Raw genomic sequence first — 18180 nt, forward strand, 5'->3', positions numbered from 1 at the left:
GGTTAGCTTGATATAAGGATGTATACTACATCAAATCCGAAGAAATACATCTAGGCCACTATCGAGCCTTTTGTGCGCTCCTTATCATGAAAAAAAGGAACTGAATGAATTATTTTTCAGTGTTCAGAAACTCAGTTTCCAGAACGTAATTCCTAAGAATCTTCCAATCAGTGTTAGTCGAGCTCGAGCTCCCATCCCTTTAAAGCTATTACATTCGCCCTTTCGTTGCCGACTACTCCCGAGTGTCCTGGTACCCATATGATGTAGAGCTTACCTCTAGGAGAGTATTCAGTTAAAGCTTTCTTACAATCCAATACGGTCCAAGTATCTTGGAATAATATCATTTCCAAGATACTTGGATCTAACTTCGACAAATTCCTGGCAGTGGCAAAGAAAGTGCTCCAGAGTTTCACTGTCCTCTCCACATGCTCTATATTCGTCTCAATCCGCACGTCCAATTTTGTGGTTCTACCCACCGTTTCATTATTCCAAGAGGCGTTATGGGATTCTCTCACCCATATTTTTAATTCAGCTTTTGTTGCGTCGAATGATTTTGCGTTCGTCAGGTTAACTAGCTTGAGCTCCCTTCCCTTTAAGGCTATTACATACGCCCTTTCGTTGCCGACTACTCCCGAGTGTCCTGGTACCATTATGATGTAGAGCTTACCTCTGGGAGAGTATTCAGTTAAAGCTTTCTTACAATCCAATACGGTCTTAGATTTAGTTCTATCGCCTGATATCGCCCTAATTGCCTTCTGGCTATCGGTAAATATATTAAGCGCTGTGGGCGCCATATTTATTCTAATCCAATTTACACATACCGATATTGCTCGGACTTCTGTGTGGAAGCTTGTGTTATGATTAGTTAAACGGTGGTATATTTCTCTTTCTTGCTCTTCAATACAGAACCCCAGGCCCACCTTATCCACCAATTTTGAGCCATCCGTATAACACCGGATTCCTACTGGTATTTGCTCTAATGTTCCGCTTGACCAAGAAATTCTATCTGGGATCAGCGTTTCAAAGTTTCCGACATATTCTGTGTCTGATATGCGATCAAGCACGTCCGATGATTGTGTATAACCTTCCAATGTGTCCAGTATACATTGATGACGTGTCCTATAACCGCTTTTGGCCAGTTCGCCTAAAGTAAATAGACGTTCGGCTGTAAGCGCCGCCTTATATCTTAAATATGCTTCAATGGGTGGAATATCTAGCAACGTTTCCAGAGCTTTGGTTGGATTAGTTCATATGGCACCACTTATACCTAAGCAGCATGTACGCTGAACTTCCTGTAGTAATTTGATATTACACTTTTTGTCTAAAGCAGTCCACCAGATTATTGAAGCATAAGCTAGAATTGGCCTAATTACACTTTTATAAAGCCAATTTGTTATAGTAGGACTATGACCCCATTTCATGCCTATAGTTCTCCTACATATCGCCCAGCACCGATGTGCCTTGTTGATCCTATCCTCTATGTTGTGTCTCTATTTTAATTTCCGGTCGAGGATTACACCTAAGTACTAAACTTTGTCTGTCACTGGAATCTTCTTGCCTAGGAAGCAAGGTTCAGTATATTTAGAAATTTTCGTCTTTCTTGTGAAAAGTCAGGTTTCCGTTTTTGAAGGGTTAACATTGAGGCCTCTCGGTTGAGCCCAGCTCAAGGCCGTATTCAGAACCTTCTCGGCTCTTCTACACAAGTAATTAAAAGTATTAGACATCGTCTGCATAGCAGACAGGACTAAGTCCTTTCTCGGTTAGGGTCCTTAGAAGGCTATTAATAGTGGTAACCCAGAGTAAAGGTGACAAAATGCCACCCTGTGGTATACCGCCAAATACGTTTTTCTTGATAGTTGTCCAAAAATCTAAGATCCGACTACTTCTGTCGATACTCCATTTGTTTGAACTATATGTTTTTAAGCTTTCTATGTCATTAGGGGGCTTCAAAATAAACTAAAATGTTTAAAAAAGTAATTTTAAAACGACCCTTTTGCCTCCTAATTCTCCGCCACAGACCAAAATTCAAAAATCTGACTACGTTAGGATTTGACCTATGCATTGCACTACATATACATATATAAGCAAAGTTTCAGCTTTCTAGCCCATCTGTATGCTTCAAAAAACTCTGGATAGTCCAAAAAAGGGATCAAACACTGAATTTTGTCACGCTCCCTTTTCTCCTAATTCTCCGTCTACTCTGTAGGCTTCAAAAAGCTCTGGATAGACAAAAAAAGGGGAACAAACAACTAAGCAAATTATATATATATATAGATACTATCTAGTTAGCTAAAACTAAAATGCATATATTTAACTTAGGATGAGTGTTTTATAGAATACAATTAATTTGACTTAAATAATATTAACATTAATTAGGGTAATAGACATATTTAATACCAGAGACTAAAAATAACTAAGCCACATATCTAATGTGATTGAATTGTGATTTATTTTAGTTTTTTAAAATAAATCACTCAGAATAACAGTTATAAAATGATTTTTACTTTTGTTTTGTTATTTATGTTTTTGGCTGAGCACTTGGTTTTTGTATCCCTTTTTTTCTCTTGCTTGTATGAGAGTAAATTGTTGTTGTTTCCTATGATTTCTGAAGATAATTTGTGTGTATGTGTGTCCTTATCGTGTATTTACATTTGTGATTTATTATTTAGCTTTTTAAAATAAAAATCATAAGCAGACCTTTTCAAAAATGTTTACAAAATAAAAATCAATTGTAGCGAGTTATTTTGTTTTTCTTTTCGGTTTCTCTCAGTGACAAACTGAAAAAAACACAAATTTAATTGGTGATCACAGCAATTAAACTTATAAAAACAAAGTGGACCCGTTATTTTCAGTCTGTGTTTAATACAAAAGCCCAAATATAACATTTTTTATCTCATAAAAAAATTTAAGAAAAAAATATATCTTTAACATTGAAAAAAATTGAATTATTTTTGCTTCTTCGGAAGTCTTTAAACATCACTTCCTCAGAAGGAAAAAAAAAATCACTTAGTGCTACTTTTGAAGTGGTGATAAATGTTATTCTTTTGGTAGTACTTCGAACCCCCTATAAGGTTCCCTTCAGAAAATGAATTTAACGCTCATTATTGTCTAAAAATACGAGTACCGCAATGCAATTCGATATACAGTAGTTTTCGTTTATAGTCATCACTGTTATAATCACATTAGTTGTATTGTCAATTTGATTAGATGTCGAACAATTTCATATAAAAAGATTACAATTTTCACATATATGACATTTACCTGTGGCTATTAAAAGTCATGTTATATGAAAAAACTTCACGATATTGTCACGCACGACATTTTTATCTAAAAAATTAGTTTTCAAAGCCGCAAACCACTACTACGACAAACAAATGTATCGTAAATTAACTAGTAACGATCCAAATGGAGAAGTTTTTGTTGATGATTATAGAAATTTTAAATACAGTAGATATTTTGCGACATTTTTGCTTAGAGCAAGATATAAATTCAAATTTGGTATTTGAAAGAAAAAAATAGAAGATACAACTGTACCCAACATCCTTAAGCTAAAACAGACTACAGTTATAGATTTTTTAAACAAAATATAAACAATATTTTTTAATTTAATGAATTTATGAAAATAATATTTATTTCTTTAATAAACATGAATTTTTAATTATATTCACAAAAAATTTTGTTTTTAATCACTCTAGCGATATAATCCTCAATTTGTGGGCAATTAAAATTTGTGACTATAAGCGAAAAGTAAACCTGTTAACCTGTTTTGTATAAGAAAAAATCTCTCTACCAAGTTTTATGAGGATCGGTCCATAATTAAACCTAACCCCGTATAAGGTGCCTTTAAAAAAATTACTTTAACTGGCTTAAAAATTCGAGTAGATATATGAAATTTGAAATAAATAAGGAACTGAAATCTTCCTACCGACTTTTATGAGAATTTGTTCATATATGTATAAATAACCCTACTCCCTATACAATATCCTCTTCAGAAAATTACTTTAACTCTCATGTGATAACTCATATGTGATAATAAAATATTCATAAATATCAAAGTCTATTTATATGGCAACGATTTGATGATGTGTATATAAGATTCGGCATAGCCGAATATAACACTCTTACTTGTTAATTCTAAAAGGCTTTCTAAATGTTCTTGAAATTTTAGCCTTTTTAAAAAATAAGGCTAGACAAAGCAAGAAGCTAAAACATAAATTTTGAGGCTAAATGATAAATAAAAAGCCTAAATTTAGCCTTAAAAAGGCTAACCTAGCAATACTGGTTCTGAGCTAAACAAATGGGATTAAAATATTAAATTTGATAAAATAAGTTTTACAGGAGCCATAATATTTCCCTATACCATATAATTTTGCTTTCAGAAAATGACTTTAAAACTCATAACTGGCTTAAAAATACAGGTAACTATAGCGATGAAATTCGAAAAAAATAAGTTCTCTATACTGAAAATAATTCATGCTTAACTTTACGAAAAAAAAATTCGTAACTACTTTTTTCGTAATCGAAAATTTTGTGTATAGTACGAAATATAATTTAATCAACCCCTTTTCTAATTTTACGAAAGTACGAAAACCTGTCTAATATATTTTTTCGTATATATTAAGAAATTTTGTTTTATTTAACAAAAAAAACATGCTATATTTTACGATAGTAACGATTTTTTTCATAACAAAATTATTTAGTAATATTATTATTTTTGATTTTAAAAAACAAATTTATTTTGTTACGATTTTTTTTTTTATTTTCGTAATTTTAAGTGAGTTTAAATAGGCAAGAAATTAGCTGCCTTATTTCCTAAGTTTTAGAAGGCGAAATATTATGAAAATATTTCAAAGTGTTTTAAAATATATATAAGTATCTGTTAAACATAAAACAATTGTTTTTCCTTAAACTCGCAATTTTTTCTAAATTTACAATAATATTTTTTAAATGAACTAACATATTTATGTAATTTAAAATGAATCGGAAAATAAACAATTTTTTTCCTAAAATTATTTTGCATTACACTAAAATATTTCGTACAATTTCGTATATATTACGAAAGAATTTCTTGGTGCGAAACTACGAAGCATTATAAGGTCCCCTTCAGACTTAAAGAATCATAACTGGCCTCGAAACAAGAAGAAGTTATGTCACACCATAGCCGAATATATACGTCTGGAATGTCTTGTCTAGAGTTTCTAATTTCCCGAACATTTTTCATTCCCGGGAATTGATAAAAAAATTTCATCTCCGGGAAATTTATATAACTTTTCAATACATAATAACCTGGAACATTTAAAAAAAAATTTTTTTGAGATTTCGACATTTCTGTATCATTAGAATATAATCTACGTGATATTTAGTTTTTACGAAATCAAAATTTATTTATTTTTGAATATTTTCTATAAAGAAATATATGATTCATTTTAATTTTAAGCGATTTCGCGGAATTCCATTCTAAAGGCGAATTAGTTTCGTTTTTTACTTTTAAGAACAAATTTTAAAAGTTCTAACGGTATGAAATTTTAAAAGTAGAATAATTGAAATTGTGATTATAAATGTTTCTTATCGTTTTAATCAAAATCTTTACGCCGAAAAAAACTGAAAAACAATTCAATTTTCCAAAATCTCGTTCAACCTATAACAAAAATAATATATTCAATTACTACTTATTTATTTAGAATTCCCGACTAAAATTTCTCGGGATTTCCGAAAAAAAATTTCCTGGGAATTCCTGGGAATTTCCCGCTTAAAAACCCTAGTCTTGTCTTATCAATAACTCGATTCATACAGAAACGCATGGCATAATCATTTATTTGCAGGTAGTCCCAATTCTACAACAAATACAACTAAGCAAAAACAACATGTATTTTGTATTTGTAAACATATTTTCTAAATGTCAGAAATAAAACTAAAAAAACAATTCAATTTGAATTTTTCCTTATATTATTTTCCTATTAAAAGGAAAATCATAAAATGCGGATATAATTGCTATAAAATGCACGTTTGGATAACTGTGAAGTGAACACACAGAAGGTCTCGTAAGGAATTGAGAGTCGTGTGCGTGGATTTAAAGCGTTAGCTTTAGATCAATTATTAAACTGTCTTGCAAAAGATAGGAGATCTATGGATGCGGTTGATTGCGCAATGAATTCCGCGATCTACATTTCATGTTTTAAAAACAATATTTTAGCGAGATTCCAATACTTTTGGTGATTTTGAGATTGTGACTGTATCGCGATCTCTACATTGACTTTTATTCAAATTATCTGTGCACTTGCATCCCTCGAGGGCATGTTACCTTGATGAAAGATCCCATCTTGGTGTTATTGCAATCCCGGGAAAAGAAGTGCTACCAGTCCGCCGGGACTATAAACTGGTGATGATCAATTGTATCCACGGCCTTTCCTTGGAATGATTTCACATAGGTCGAACCAGAGAACCGCATAATCTGTTACCACGGAAACCGGTAGCCCGCTGGGCAGAGTTTCGGACTTTGTTTTGTCCCGGCTATTGAAGAGGTACCTTCGGGGTGGCTGTGGTTTAAACCCAAATTCGTGGGAAGAGAATGTCGGTTAAAAGACTGATGCACGGTAAATTCTATAATTCGTGATAAGTTCAATGCTGTTGCCGAAGACAACAGATACACCACAGAGAAGTGACTTTGAGACTTAACGTTGGAAATGAGTAGGTGTTAAGTGTATATGATACGGGATGGCAGGTGTTCACGTAAAGCACTTCGACATCTTGTGCACTTGCACCTATTGTAGTTTAAAGTCCTGCGGATTAGTATTCGTACTAACAACTTCATCCGTATTTAGCCGGATAGACGGTTTTAAGATGTTTTACTATTTTTTGCAAAAAATGTTGGCAGATTATAAAGAACACACATTTTAAAATTTTTGTTTCTAACGAAAATAATTTAAAACAAATGAAAAAGAAAATAAACTTTGACAGTTAGAAAATATAAAACAAAATAATCAGCAGCCTTATCAATTTCACCTGTAATTAATACATCTTGGAGAAACGTATAGAGAGGAAACATGAAATTTTTATTTTTTAAACATAAAGTAAGCTGTACACACATATGGCTACTGTGTATTCAACATACCATCTGTTAGATTTCCCCGAAGTCATTTGTCAAATTGAATGTAAATAAATTAAATATTTTTAGTTTTATATAAAAAAAATCAAAATTATAATATGTATGTTCCCGTGCTCGTCTGGATTGCCATTTTTTGTCTTCTCCCGGTTATTGCAGAGGTCCCTTCTGCATGGGTGTGGTTTAAACACAAAATTGCGAGTTAAATCTATATTTCTGGATGAGTTCGGCGCTGTTACCGAAAAGACAACAGATACATAACAGAATATTAGACTACTCACCACGCTTCTTTGTCCTTTTTACACTTTGCTCATGTACTCAGAGATTAGGTACTCTGGCCATTACTTAACTTCCGAGATGGAAAAACATCACTTCAGTTTACAACCACGAAGATGGAATTCGGCAATAGCATCTAGACCAAAATACGAATTCAAATAAGCCAAAGACATTGTTCTTACTCACAGAGAACACACTGTGGTAAGTATGGGATGGACAGAGTAAACCCTAAATATACCCTGACATGAAAGGCAAATTCATTGGTATCACATTTATAAGATACTTTTCATACATCACCATCCATTCAACTCTGCACACCGACACACTCATTGAGAACAACATCTGAGTTAGTAAGGTTCGTATAATCCTACATCCATCCCGTATGATATACATTTGACACAAACTCATTTCCAACGCTCTGCGTGGTATCTGTTATCTCAGCTACAGCACCGAACTTATCCCGAATTTTAGACTTTACCGTGCACCAGTCTTTTAACCAATATTCTCTTCCCGGTATGGGTTTAAACCACAGCAACCACGTACATCCCGAAGGGAACAAGACAAAGGAATGCCCGAGGATACATTTAGCATCACCAGTTAATAGTCCCGGCAAATCGTATTGCAATGCAACTAAGAAAGGGAAGGGTTGGTGTCAAAGGAATAAGTTACAGAATGAATCAAGGGTATATGGACCTCGCCACACCCTTATACTCGTAAGAATATGTCGAGTGTTTTCTCTTGAATTTGGGTCACCTAAAACTGTTTATTTTGCCGAAGTTATGTAAAATTATAAAAATAATAAATAAAACAAGTAAGAGTGCTATATTCGGCTATGCCGAATCTATTATACCAACCATCAAACCGTATGCCGTAAAGGAATGCTCACCTATAAACATCAGGGTGATATTACTCATCAAATTTACTGAAGAGGACCTTATATGAGAGGTAGGGTGAATTATTGATTGTTTTTATTAAAATTTTCATAATTTTTTAGACTGATTTTGGTTCATATAAAGCATGTTTATATCGAATATCAGTTCCCAACACTTTTCACATTAAATTCGGTAGGAAGATTTACGTTCCTATAAAAGTTTCTTAGGTTTTGGCTCGTAAAAAACTTTCATCTATACACTCGCACTTTTAAGCCAGTAATGAGCGTTAAAGTAATTATCTGGAGGGAACCTTATATGGGGATAGGGTCAATTATGAACCGATCCACATAAAATTTGCTAGAGAGGATTTTGATCGTAGGAGACTTACTTATGTCAAATTTTATTGCTTTACTCGTATTTTTAAGCCAGTAATGAGCGTTAAAGTAATTTTTTGAAGGGGACCTTACATGGGGGGTAGAATCAGTTATGGACCCATCCACATACAATTTGGTAGAGAGGTTTTGGGTCATCAGGAACTTACTTATTTCAAATTTCATTGCTATACTCGTATTTTCAAGCCAGTAATGAGCATTGAAGTCATATATTGTAGGGGACCTTATACGGGGGTAAGGTCAATTGTGGACCGATCGACATATAATTTGATGGATATATATTTTTTTTTCTTTGACCAGTACTCAGGTGATGACCCCTACTCATGCAGTGCATTGTGCTGGAACTAGGAAAATAGGTTGTGGGAGGGAGGATTGAGGGAGTAGTGTTTGTGGACATTTGATTTAAACCCTTTAACATCGAAAGTGGCGGGGAATACTTCTGCAGGAAGTTTGTTCCACATACGAACAGTGCGGCTGAAGAATGAATTTTCCCTGTAATGTGTTGTGCCAATCGACCACAAATGGGTGTGTTCTTGAAGACAGTCGTGTGCTACGTAAAAATATACGTGTATCGGGAACGAGTTCCCTAATTTCAGAGGAACACATTCCATTATAGTATCGATAGAACAGTGAAATACACCCCACATTGCGACGGTGCTCCAGTGAATCAATAGAGTTGGATACCCTACTGTCGCCGATAAGTACCTTCGCCCTCTCTTGTACGCGGTCGAGTAGCTCTAAAATAGACTTCGAAGCTCCGGCCCATACATGGGAGTTGTATTCCATTTTCGGTCGGATATAAGTGGTGTAAATAGTTAGAAGATCAGATGGAGTGAAGTATGTCTTACACCGTTTCAAAAAACCGAGACACTTGAATGCTTCTTTCGACAGTTGGAAAATGTGTTTAGTCCATCGGACATCGCACTGTATTTTCATGCCCAGAACATCAAGCGTTTCTGATTCCTTAATATTTACACCACCCATAAATATAGATGGACTAACATTATCTGCCATACGTTTATGTGTTAAAAAACAACATTGAGTCTTGCGGGTGTTAAAATCGACTCTGTTTACACGACCCCATTCAGAGATTTTTATCAAGTCGTGATTAAGCGATTCATTCATATTGTGCCTCATTGTCCCAATCTCTAGAGGGCTTGGCCTATATTTGAATGAACGGGAATGGCAGATATTGCTGTCATCGGCAAAAGAGTAGATAGAGTTGGAAGTTTGACATAGAAGGTCATTTATGAAGATAAGAAATAGGGTAGGAGAAAGAACGGAGCCTTGCGGTACCCCTGAATTAATCTTGAACTCGTTTGAAGAGATCGTATTTTTAGGACAGAAATTAGCGTTAAAGTAATTTTCTGAAGGGGACCTTCAATGGGTGTAGGGTCAATTATGGACCGATCCACATAAAAATTTATAGAGATATTTTGGGTCGCATGGAACTTTTGTGTGTCCAATTTCATAGCTATATTCGTATTTTTAAGCCAGTAATGAACTTAAAGTCATTATTTTAAGGGGATCTTATATGGGGGGTAGGGTCAATTATGGACCGATCCACATAAAATTTGATAAACAGATTTTGGCTCGCATGGAACTTATGTATGTCGAATTTAATCGCTATACTCGTATTTTTAAGCCATTAACGAGCATAAAAAATTATGGACCGATCCTCATAAAATTTGGTAGGGAAATTTTTGGCTCATATGAAACTTATTTCGTACTTTTAAAACAGATATGCCCGTTAAAGCTGTTTTTCGGGGGTCCACTTGTATGGAGGCTGTCCGAAAATGTTGACCGATATTGCCTATTTTCAATACCAAAGAAACCTTATCTATAGAAAATATTTGTGGAAAATTTCAACCCTCTATCTCATTCCGTTCGGACTCTATCGTGCTTTCAACAGACAGACAGACGGACGGACATGGCTAGATCGTCTTAGAATTTAATAAGGACCCAGAATATATATACTTTTGTGGGACTATGACCAATATTTCGAAGTGTTACAAACGGAATGACAAAATCAATATACCCCCATCTTTTTTGATGGTGGGTATAAAAATATTGTGGTGAAAATGTCAGAATAATAAATTGAAATGTCGTTACCCAGAAAACACAGAGGGTTCATATAAAAAAAAATTTAAGACTCTAAATCGAATGTAAACGTTAAATCAACTTCTCTTTTAAAGAACCGTTAATGTTTAATATTAAATAAAATTAATAACATTTTTCAAACGTTTGATTTTGTGTTTGTTGGGTTATTTCAAATATGGGAAATATACTAATACTACCATAATTTGTTCTACTACTACGTTCAGACGACTTAGGTTTTTGACAACAGACTTAGGTCCTTGACAGCAGAGTTTCCGCTATATATACTCTATGACTCGATTCAAGTAAAATTTTATTATGGCTTTATACATTTTTTATTTTTCTTACAACCTTTTCAGAAATTAAAAAATACATTCGTATGTCAGCCATAGCAACAAGCATCATAGAAAATAGCTCTGAAGCCTTTTCGGGTGATCCAGGACAAGAGGATAATCAGATTTTAACTGAGCTAAACGATGTTGAACTGGTAATGAGTCTGTCTTCAAAATCAGTTGAATCTAATTCGATTTCCCAAAATCATCATATTGGACAACAAATTTTGAAACAGACGTCTGCAGTACAATCACCGCATATAGATACGGTGGCAACAGTTGCGATCGCGCATCAACAGTATAGCATTTCAAATTTGCAGCATTTACAAAATTTGCATAACCAACATAATAGTCAAAGTTCATATTTTAACAACCATTCTACACCATTTAGTGTGACTGATATACTCAGCCCTATTGAAGAATCGTACCGAAAACTGGAAATTAGCGGAAATCCTCCATCACCTTACCGGTAATATAAATAAATTTTAGTATAAGGGTGAGTACCTAATTACGAGTTTTAATATATAAATATAGCCAATCAGTTTAAATTAGACAAACAATTAAGTACAATTGTACTTTTTTCAGATCTTTTTCTCTCCAGACGTATATACAGCCGATTGCAGCTATCAGTTGCCAGTTGCCATCTGTAATTTCATTTTGGCAATTGGCAACTCAACTGAGGTTCGGTTGCTATCGATAATATTTATATTTCTATAAATATTTTTATTTCTATAAAATATATTTATGTCGAATTTCAAGGTATTACAGCATTTGTAAGCCAGTAATGGGCGTTGAAGTTATTTTCTGAAATAGATCTAGGACCTATGGATGTAGGGTTAATTGTGAACCGATCCTAGTAAAATTTGGTAAAAATATTTTGGTTTCTATATAAATTGTTTATTTGTTTATATGGAAATTTTGTATATACATACATATTTAGTTTTCGGTTTCTATAGAACTTGTGTCAAATTTTAAAGCCCCGACCCTCATAAAAACTTACTAAATATATTTCGGTTCATATAACAATTGTTTTTTGTCGAATTTATTTACTGTACAAGTATTTTTAAGCCAACAATGTTTACTGAGGGCAGCTAGGATAAATTGTGCACTGATCCTCATAAAACGTAAAAGAAAGATTGAAGATGCAAAAGTAATTTTCTTATATGGGGGATAGGTTCAATTATGGCGCGACCCTAATACAAATTTAGCAACATTTCGGTGAATATAATATGAGTTTCTGTACCTGTTTTTTAAGCGAGCAATGAAAGTTAAAGTTATTTTCTTAGCCGTATAGGTATTTTTATTCATATTAAACTTGCTTGTTAGAGAAATTTCGTTTCGTATTGAACATGTTTCTGTCGAATTTCATTGATTTTGACATATTTTTAAGCCAGTAATGAGTGTTAAAGACATTTTTAATGAGATGGGGGCTAGGGTCAATTAGGGACCGATCCTTATAAAATTTGGTAGGAATATTTTGGTTGATATAGAACTTGTTATGTGGAATTTCATTACTATGCTGCTGCTTTTAAACCAGTTATGAGGAGCGCGGTGTCATATAAAAACATAAAAAACCAATGTATGTCCGTCTGTTTATAAAAATCAGTATGTTGGAGGCACCATCTACCTTCGGAATCCAAATCTTAGATTTATATTTATATATTCACCCTTATTATGTACGTCGTAGTAGAATTTAAATTTTATTGGTATTATGTATCAAATTCGACATGAGTAGTTTTTTGTAGTAGATTATATTGAAAACTTTTATATAATTTACTTTTTTGAAAATGTTAAGTATTGCGGCATATTTCTTCTGATGAAAAAAAGAGGAAATAGTAAAAATCGTCTCGATATTCAGTATTTTTATTAGTGTTTTAACCTTTATATATTAGCACATTCAATTAATAGGAACCATTAATAGTTTTTTATGGACAGAGATTATTCTAATAGCTTAAATTATTTTTTTTTTGTATTTCGAACAAAAGTTTAAAATACATAGATTATTTTAAAATCTTTTGAACTTAATTTCGGATATTCGAAAATAATATTGTAATGCCTTCGTCAGTCCATTTAAACTACAGGAAGTAGTTTTAATAGACTTAAATCACTATCGAACATAAGTTCGACTTTTCGAAGTTTTTTATTTTTTATTATTCAAAGATTATTTTAAAACCATTAAACATGTTTCGAATTTAATTTCGAATTTTCGAACACAATACTATATTGCCACCATAGTAATCATAATTATTAAATTTTAGTCAATTTGGACTACAGGAAGAGATTTAAGTAGACTTAAAACATTTTCGAAAATATGTTCGAATATTTAGATTTTCGTTTTTAAGTTTTTATGATTCAGAGAGTATTTTAAAACCATAAAAAAACACTTATAAAATAATTTTATTACATTAAACATTGCTGCTCATTTGTATCTTCAGTAAAATCGGACTTTTAAACTTTGGAATTCATTAATACACATAAATGACTCTGAAAGAATAGAATTTGTTATATCAAGAAAAGATTAATTTTTTCCGTAATCTCTGCTAAAAATGTTTGTTTAAATTCGCCTTTAATAAATTTACTTTTCCAGATTGCAAATATTTCTTATTTAAATATCATTACTTTTACTATTTTTTAATTTACTAAAAACATTTCCTTATTTTAAATTTCAAAATTTTTCGCGAGAACTGCCTTAAACAACTTCTTAAAGTCAACTGACATAAAAATCAAATAACTTAAAAATTGATGAAATAGTATAACTGTTCACGGTCTTTGCACTCAGACAAAACTGATCATGATTTTTATTTTTCTCTTCACATTGTTAAGTTTTTTTCAAGTGTCCCCTCTCTCGTTTACTCGGGGGACAGTTAAGTGACGACTGCCACTCTCTTGCTTACTTGGTGTACAGTAAAGTGGCGACTGTCTTCGCTCTCGATTACGAAGAGTACATTCGTGATGAATGACAAAACATTCATTAGGTTGTACGCAGCTGGTTAGACTTTAGTGGAAAATAACAATTGTGTCTCCAATAGATGTGTAAAATATCTACATTCTGAAGTACAATGGAAAAAAATTTAAGTGTCCCCTCACTCGTTTACCTAGGGTACAGTAAAGTGACGACTGTCTTCACTCTCATTTACGAAGAGTACGTTGGTGACGAATAACCCAATACATATATAGAAATTAGGTTCAATCATATGGTTACACATTAGTGTAAATGACTGTCTTTTACGTATGCATTGACTCTTTGTCGAATTGCTAGGATATGAAACATTGCATGTGTAAAATACATGTGGAAATATATATGTAACTTTTTTCGATTAGAGCGTGCACTTTTTTCGTGTGACAAACATAAACAAAACAGCTGTTTTGTTATGAAATAAAATTATTTCATAAAAATAAATTAAAGAAAATGAATAAAAAACATGAAAAAGCAGGGACCGTAACTGTTATGACTTTTATTATAAAAGTCACAAAATAAATGTAATTTTTTTACTTTTATTTTTTTGAGCAGAAATTAAAGTTATTTTTTGACTTATTTTTTTCGGGCAGAAATAAAAGTTATTTTTTCTTCTATGGCTATTTGGTAATAAGTAACGTGCATTTAAGTGTTTTAAGGAAGAGGACTTGTATGGGACCGATCGGATCCATAATATGGACCGATCGTGAAAATATTAAAAAAAACATTTCTGTATACAAAATTAATATTTGCGCCAATTTTTGCATGGATATCATTATTTGGTAATAAGTAATGTGCAATTAAGTAATTTTCTAAAGGTCACTTTGTATGGGAGCTACGACAGTATCAGTATCAGTGGTGATAGAGGGTATATCATGAATTCCATGAGAAATCAAATAAGAATTGACCGATGGTCTTCAGATTTCTTTAATTTTTTGTAAACACAGACTCTATTAGACACATAAGACATATCAACGTTAAATTCTTAAAAATTTCAAGAATCGCGATTTTTATGGCGATTTTAATTTGTTCGAAAACTACAATTAATCAAAAAGGTATAAAACTTTGAACCTTTATATCTTTGAGAGTATATATCGGATTTTTTTGATTTAGAACCCAATCTATTACTGTGGATGAGCTCTTTCATTCTAATATATGTTCATGTATGTACACAAGAAATATTTAACTCGAATTTTATCACAATAGCTTTATTCATTAATGAAATATGTGCGTTTAGGTAATTTTCGGAAGTCGACCTTATATGGGAGCTATGACCAATTGTGGACCGACTGAGATCTACGTTGATAGTATGATTTCTGTTCATATTATATTTGAATGTACAAAGTTTTGTGTCGATACCGATATATTTGAGGGAGTTATTAATGATTAACTAATTTCCGGTAATATATACCTTTGTATGTTAGCTATGGGAAATATTGGATCGATTGTAAAGATTTTCAACATAATTAATCACTGTAAAATAATGTTTGATAAAATTTTGGTAGTTTCTGAGAAAACTTGAAAAGCATTATGAAAAAAACGTATTTTTTTGAGGTAGTCTGAAATTTTTATTCATAACTTTGTACGTTGTGAACCGATTTTGCTGATTTTTAATACCAAACTGTGATGGCTGTGAAACACACAGCCATTCAAACATACGAAACGAAATAATCGAAAAAACAAGTAAGACTGCTATATTCGAGCCGAATATTATATACCCTCCACCAGCTACTTTTTTAATTGATCAAATATTTGTAGAAATAAGATTTCTCATGTCTTAAATAGAAAAACCCCAAGATTTAAACAGCTTAAGTCTGTTACAATTCCAAGATTTATTGAACATTACAAACCCCATTTTCTTTTATATTTTTATATTAAGGATTTTTAAAATACATTTATATAATTTTGTTCTACACAAATTGACAATGCAACTAGTTAAATACGGTTAAATTGCTTTTAGGAACAGGACCTAGTATGGGAGATATGACCAATTATAGACCGATCGTAAAAAATTCTTTAAGCAAAATTTCTGTACATAAAAGCTATATTTCAGTCAAATTTTGTATCTATATCGTAATTTAGTAATAAGTAATGTGTGTTCATGTGATTTTCTGAAGGGAACCTTGCATAAGACCGACCGCACCCATGTTATGGACCGATCGTGAAAAAATCTTGAAACATAATTTTTGTATACCAAACTAATATTTGTGCCAAATTTTGTATCAATAGCTTTATTTGGTAATGAGTAATGTGCGTCAAAACGCCATTTTCTTTTATATATTTAAAGCGCCCTAAGATATGCTTTAGCGATATTTAATAATTTGTGTGAAAGATTTAAGGAAATTCAAATTTTCGGGGCAGGGCCTAGTATGGGGATATGACCAATTATGGACCGATCGTAAAAAATCTTTAAGAAACATTTCTGTATATGGAAGCTATATTTCAGTCAAATTTTGTTTCTATATCGTAATTTAGTAATAAGTAATGTGTGTTTAAGAGATTTTCGGAAGGGAACCTTGTATGGGACCGATAGCTCCCATATTATGCACCGATAGTGAAAAAATCTTAACTAATATTTGTGTAAAATTTTGTATCAATAGCTTTATTTGGTAATGAGTAATGTGGGCCTAAGAGATTTTCGTAAAAGGACCTTGTATGGGAGCTATGACCAATTAAGGACAGACCGGAAAAAAATTTCACAGTAACATTTCTGTATATAAGAGCAATACTTGTACCAAATTTTATATGGATATCTTGATTTAGTAATGAGTTATGTGCGTTTAAGTGATTTTAGGGAGGGGACCTTGTATGGGAGCTTTGACCAATTATGGACCGATCGGAAAAAGAATTTCACAGTAACATTTCTGTATATAAGATCAATACTTGTACCAAATTTTATATGGATATCTTAATTAAGTACCTAATGAGTGACCAATTATGAACCGATCGAAAAAAATTTTCACAGTAATATTTCTGTATATTAGAGCAATATTGTACAAAATTTTATATGGATATCTTAATTTAGTAATAAGTTATGCGCGTTTAAGTGATTTTCAGGAGGGGACTTTGTATGGGAGCTATGTCCAATTATGGACTGATCCAGAAAAATTGTTCTCTATATGAATTCTATTGACATAGAATTTTAATTTGTAAAATTGTTTGAAGATATCAACATTCTGAAGGAAGTTATTAACAATAATCTCATTTTCCGGAAATATGTACTTTTGTATGGTAGGTATAAGAAATTGTGGATTGATTCCGGCAGTTTTCAACAAGAATAAAGTTCTCGTGTAAAAACAAATGTGTGATGATTTTTATGTAATTATATTGCATAGTTTTCGTGAAAATTGCATCAGAATGTGTAAAAAATGCTTATTTTTTCTGAGTTGTTGTAAATTTTGATTCAGAACTTTTCCCAATGTGAACCGATTTTGCTCATTTTCAATACCAAACTGCCTAGGACAATAGGGAATATTCTGGCCATATTTTAATAATTTATTTCGCTTCGTTTTTACGTGAGCGTGTTTTACACAGACAGACAGACAGACGGACGGACGGACAGACGTATGACAAAGTTATTTATACCACACCACTCATGGTGGTGGAGGGTATAACAAAAACAAAATTCACAACGCAATGAGTAAGTAGTATTGTTGTTGTTGCTTATATCAAGCATGAAAAAAATTATCTTTTTTATGAAATTTTCAGAGGTTGTCTCGGATTTTTGCTCATAACTCCGGTATTTACGGACCGATTTTGCTGATTTTAAATAGCGATCTTTTCGAAAGCATATCCAACAGAATTATTGAAGATTCGGATCTCGCCGATATCTGGGGTACTCTAAAAACTGATTTCAACAAACACACAGACGGACAGACAGACGGACATAGCTTAATCAACTCCGCTACCTATTAGGATCCAGAATATATATAATTTATGGGGTCGGAAAATTATATTATAGAAATTACAAACGGAATGACAAACTTAGATATACCCTTCTCACGAAGGTGAAGGATATAAAACACGATCTTGTAATAGAAAATAACCATATAATACGAACTTTTATGAAAAATAAACAAAAATATTGGAAAACAAAATATGAAATAAACAAGTTAGAGTGCTATATTCGGCTATGCCGATTCTTAAATACCCT

The 18180-nt window shown here is 32.5% G+C and overlaps 1 protein-coding gene across 2 annotated transcripts in view; it reads left to right on the forward strand.

The window, feature by feature from the left end:
* The window catches only part of LOC119600434 (homeobox protein Nkx-2.1), a 343605-nt gene that overhangs the window by 25626 nt on the left and 299799 nt on the right, over positions 1-18180 (forward strand). Inside the window, exon 2 of one of the 2 annotated variants that reach the window (XM_037950641.1) lies at positions 11099-11567. Coding sequence is in view for 1 of the 2 variants with exons in the window: in XM_037950640.1 (XP_037806568.1) it covers positions 11119-11540 (422 nt within the window). In the remaining variant the exon portion in view is untranslated. The remainder of the gene's footprint in view (positions 1-11098; positions 11568-18180) is intronic. The other variant, XM_037950640.1, reaches the window with a different exon arrangement.

The sequence above is a fragment of the Lucilia sericata genome, unplaced genomic scaffold (genome assembly GCF_015586225.1).
Source record: "Lucilia sericata isolate MDLA Ls3-8-SP2 unplaced genomic scaffold, ASM1558622v1 Contig000114F_arrow, whole genome shotgun sequence".
Lineage (NCBI taxonomy): Eukaryota > Metazoa > Arthropoda > Insecta > Diptera > Calliphoridae > Lucilia > Lucilia sericata.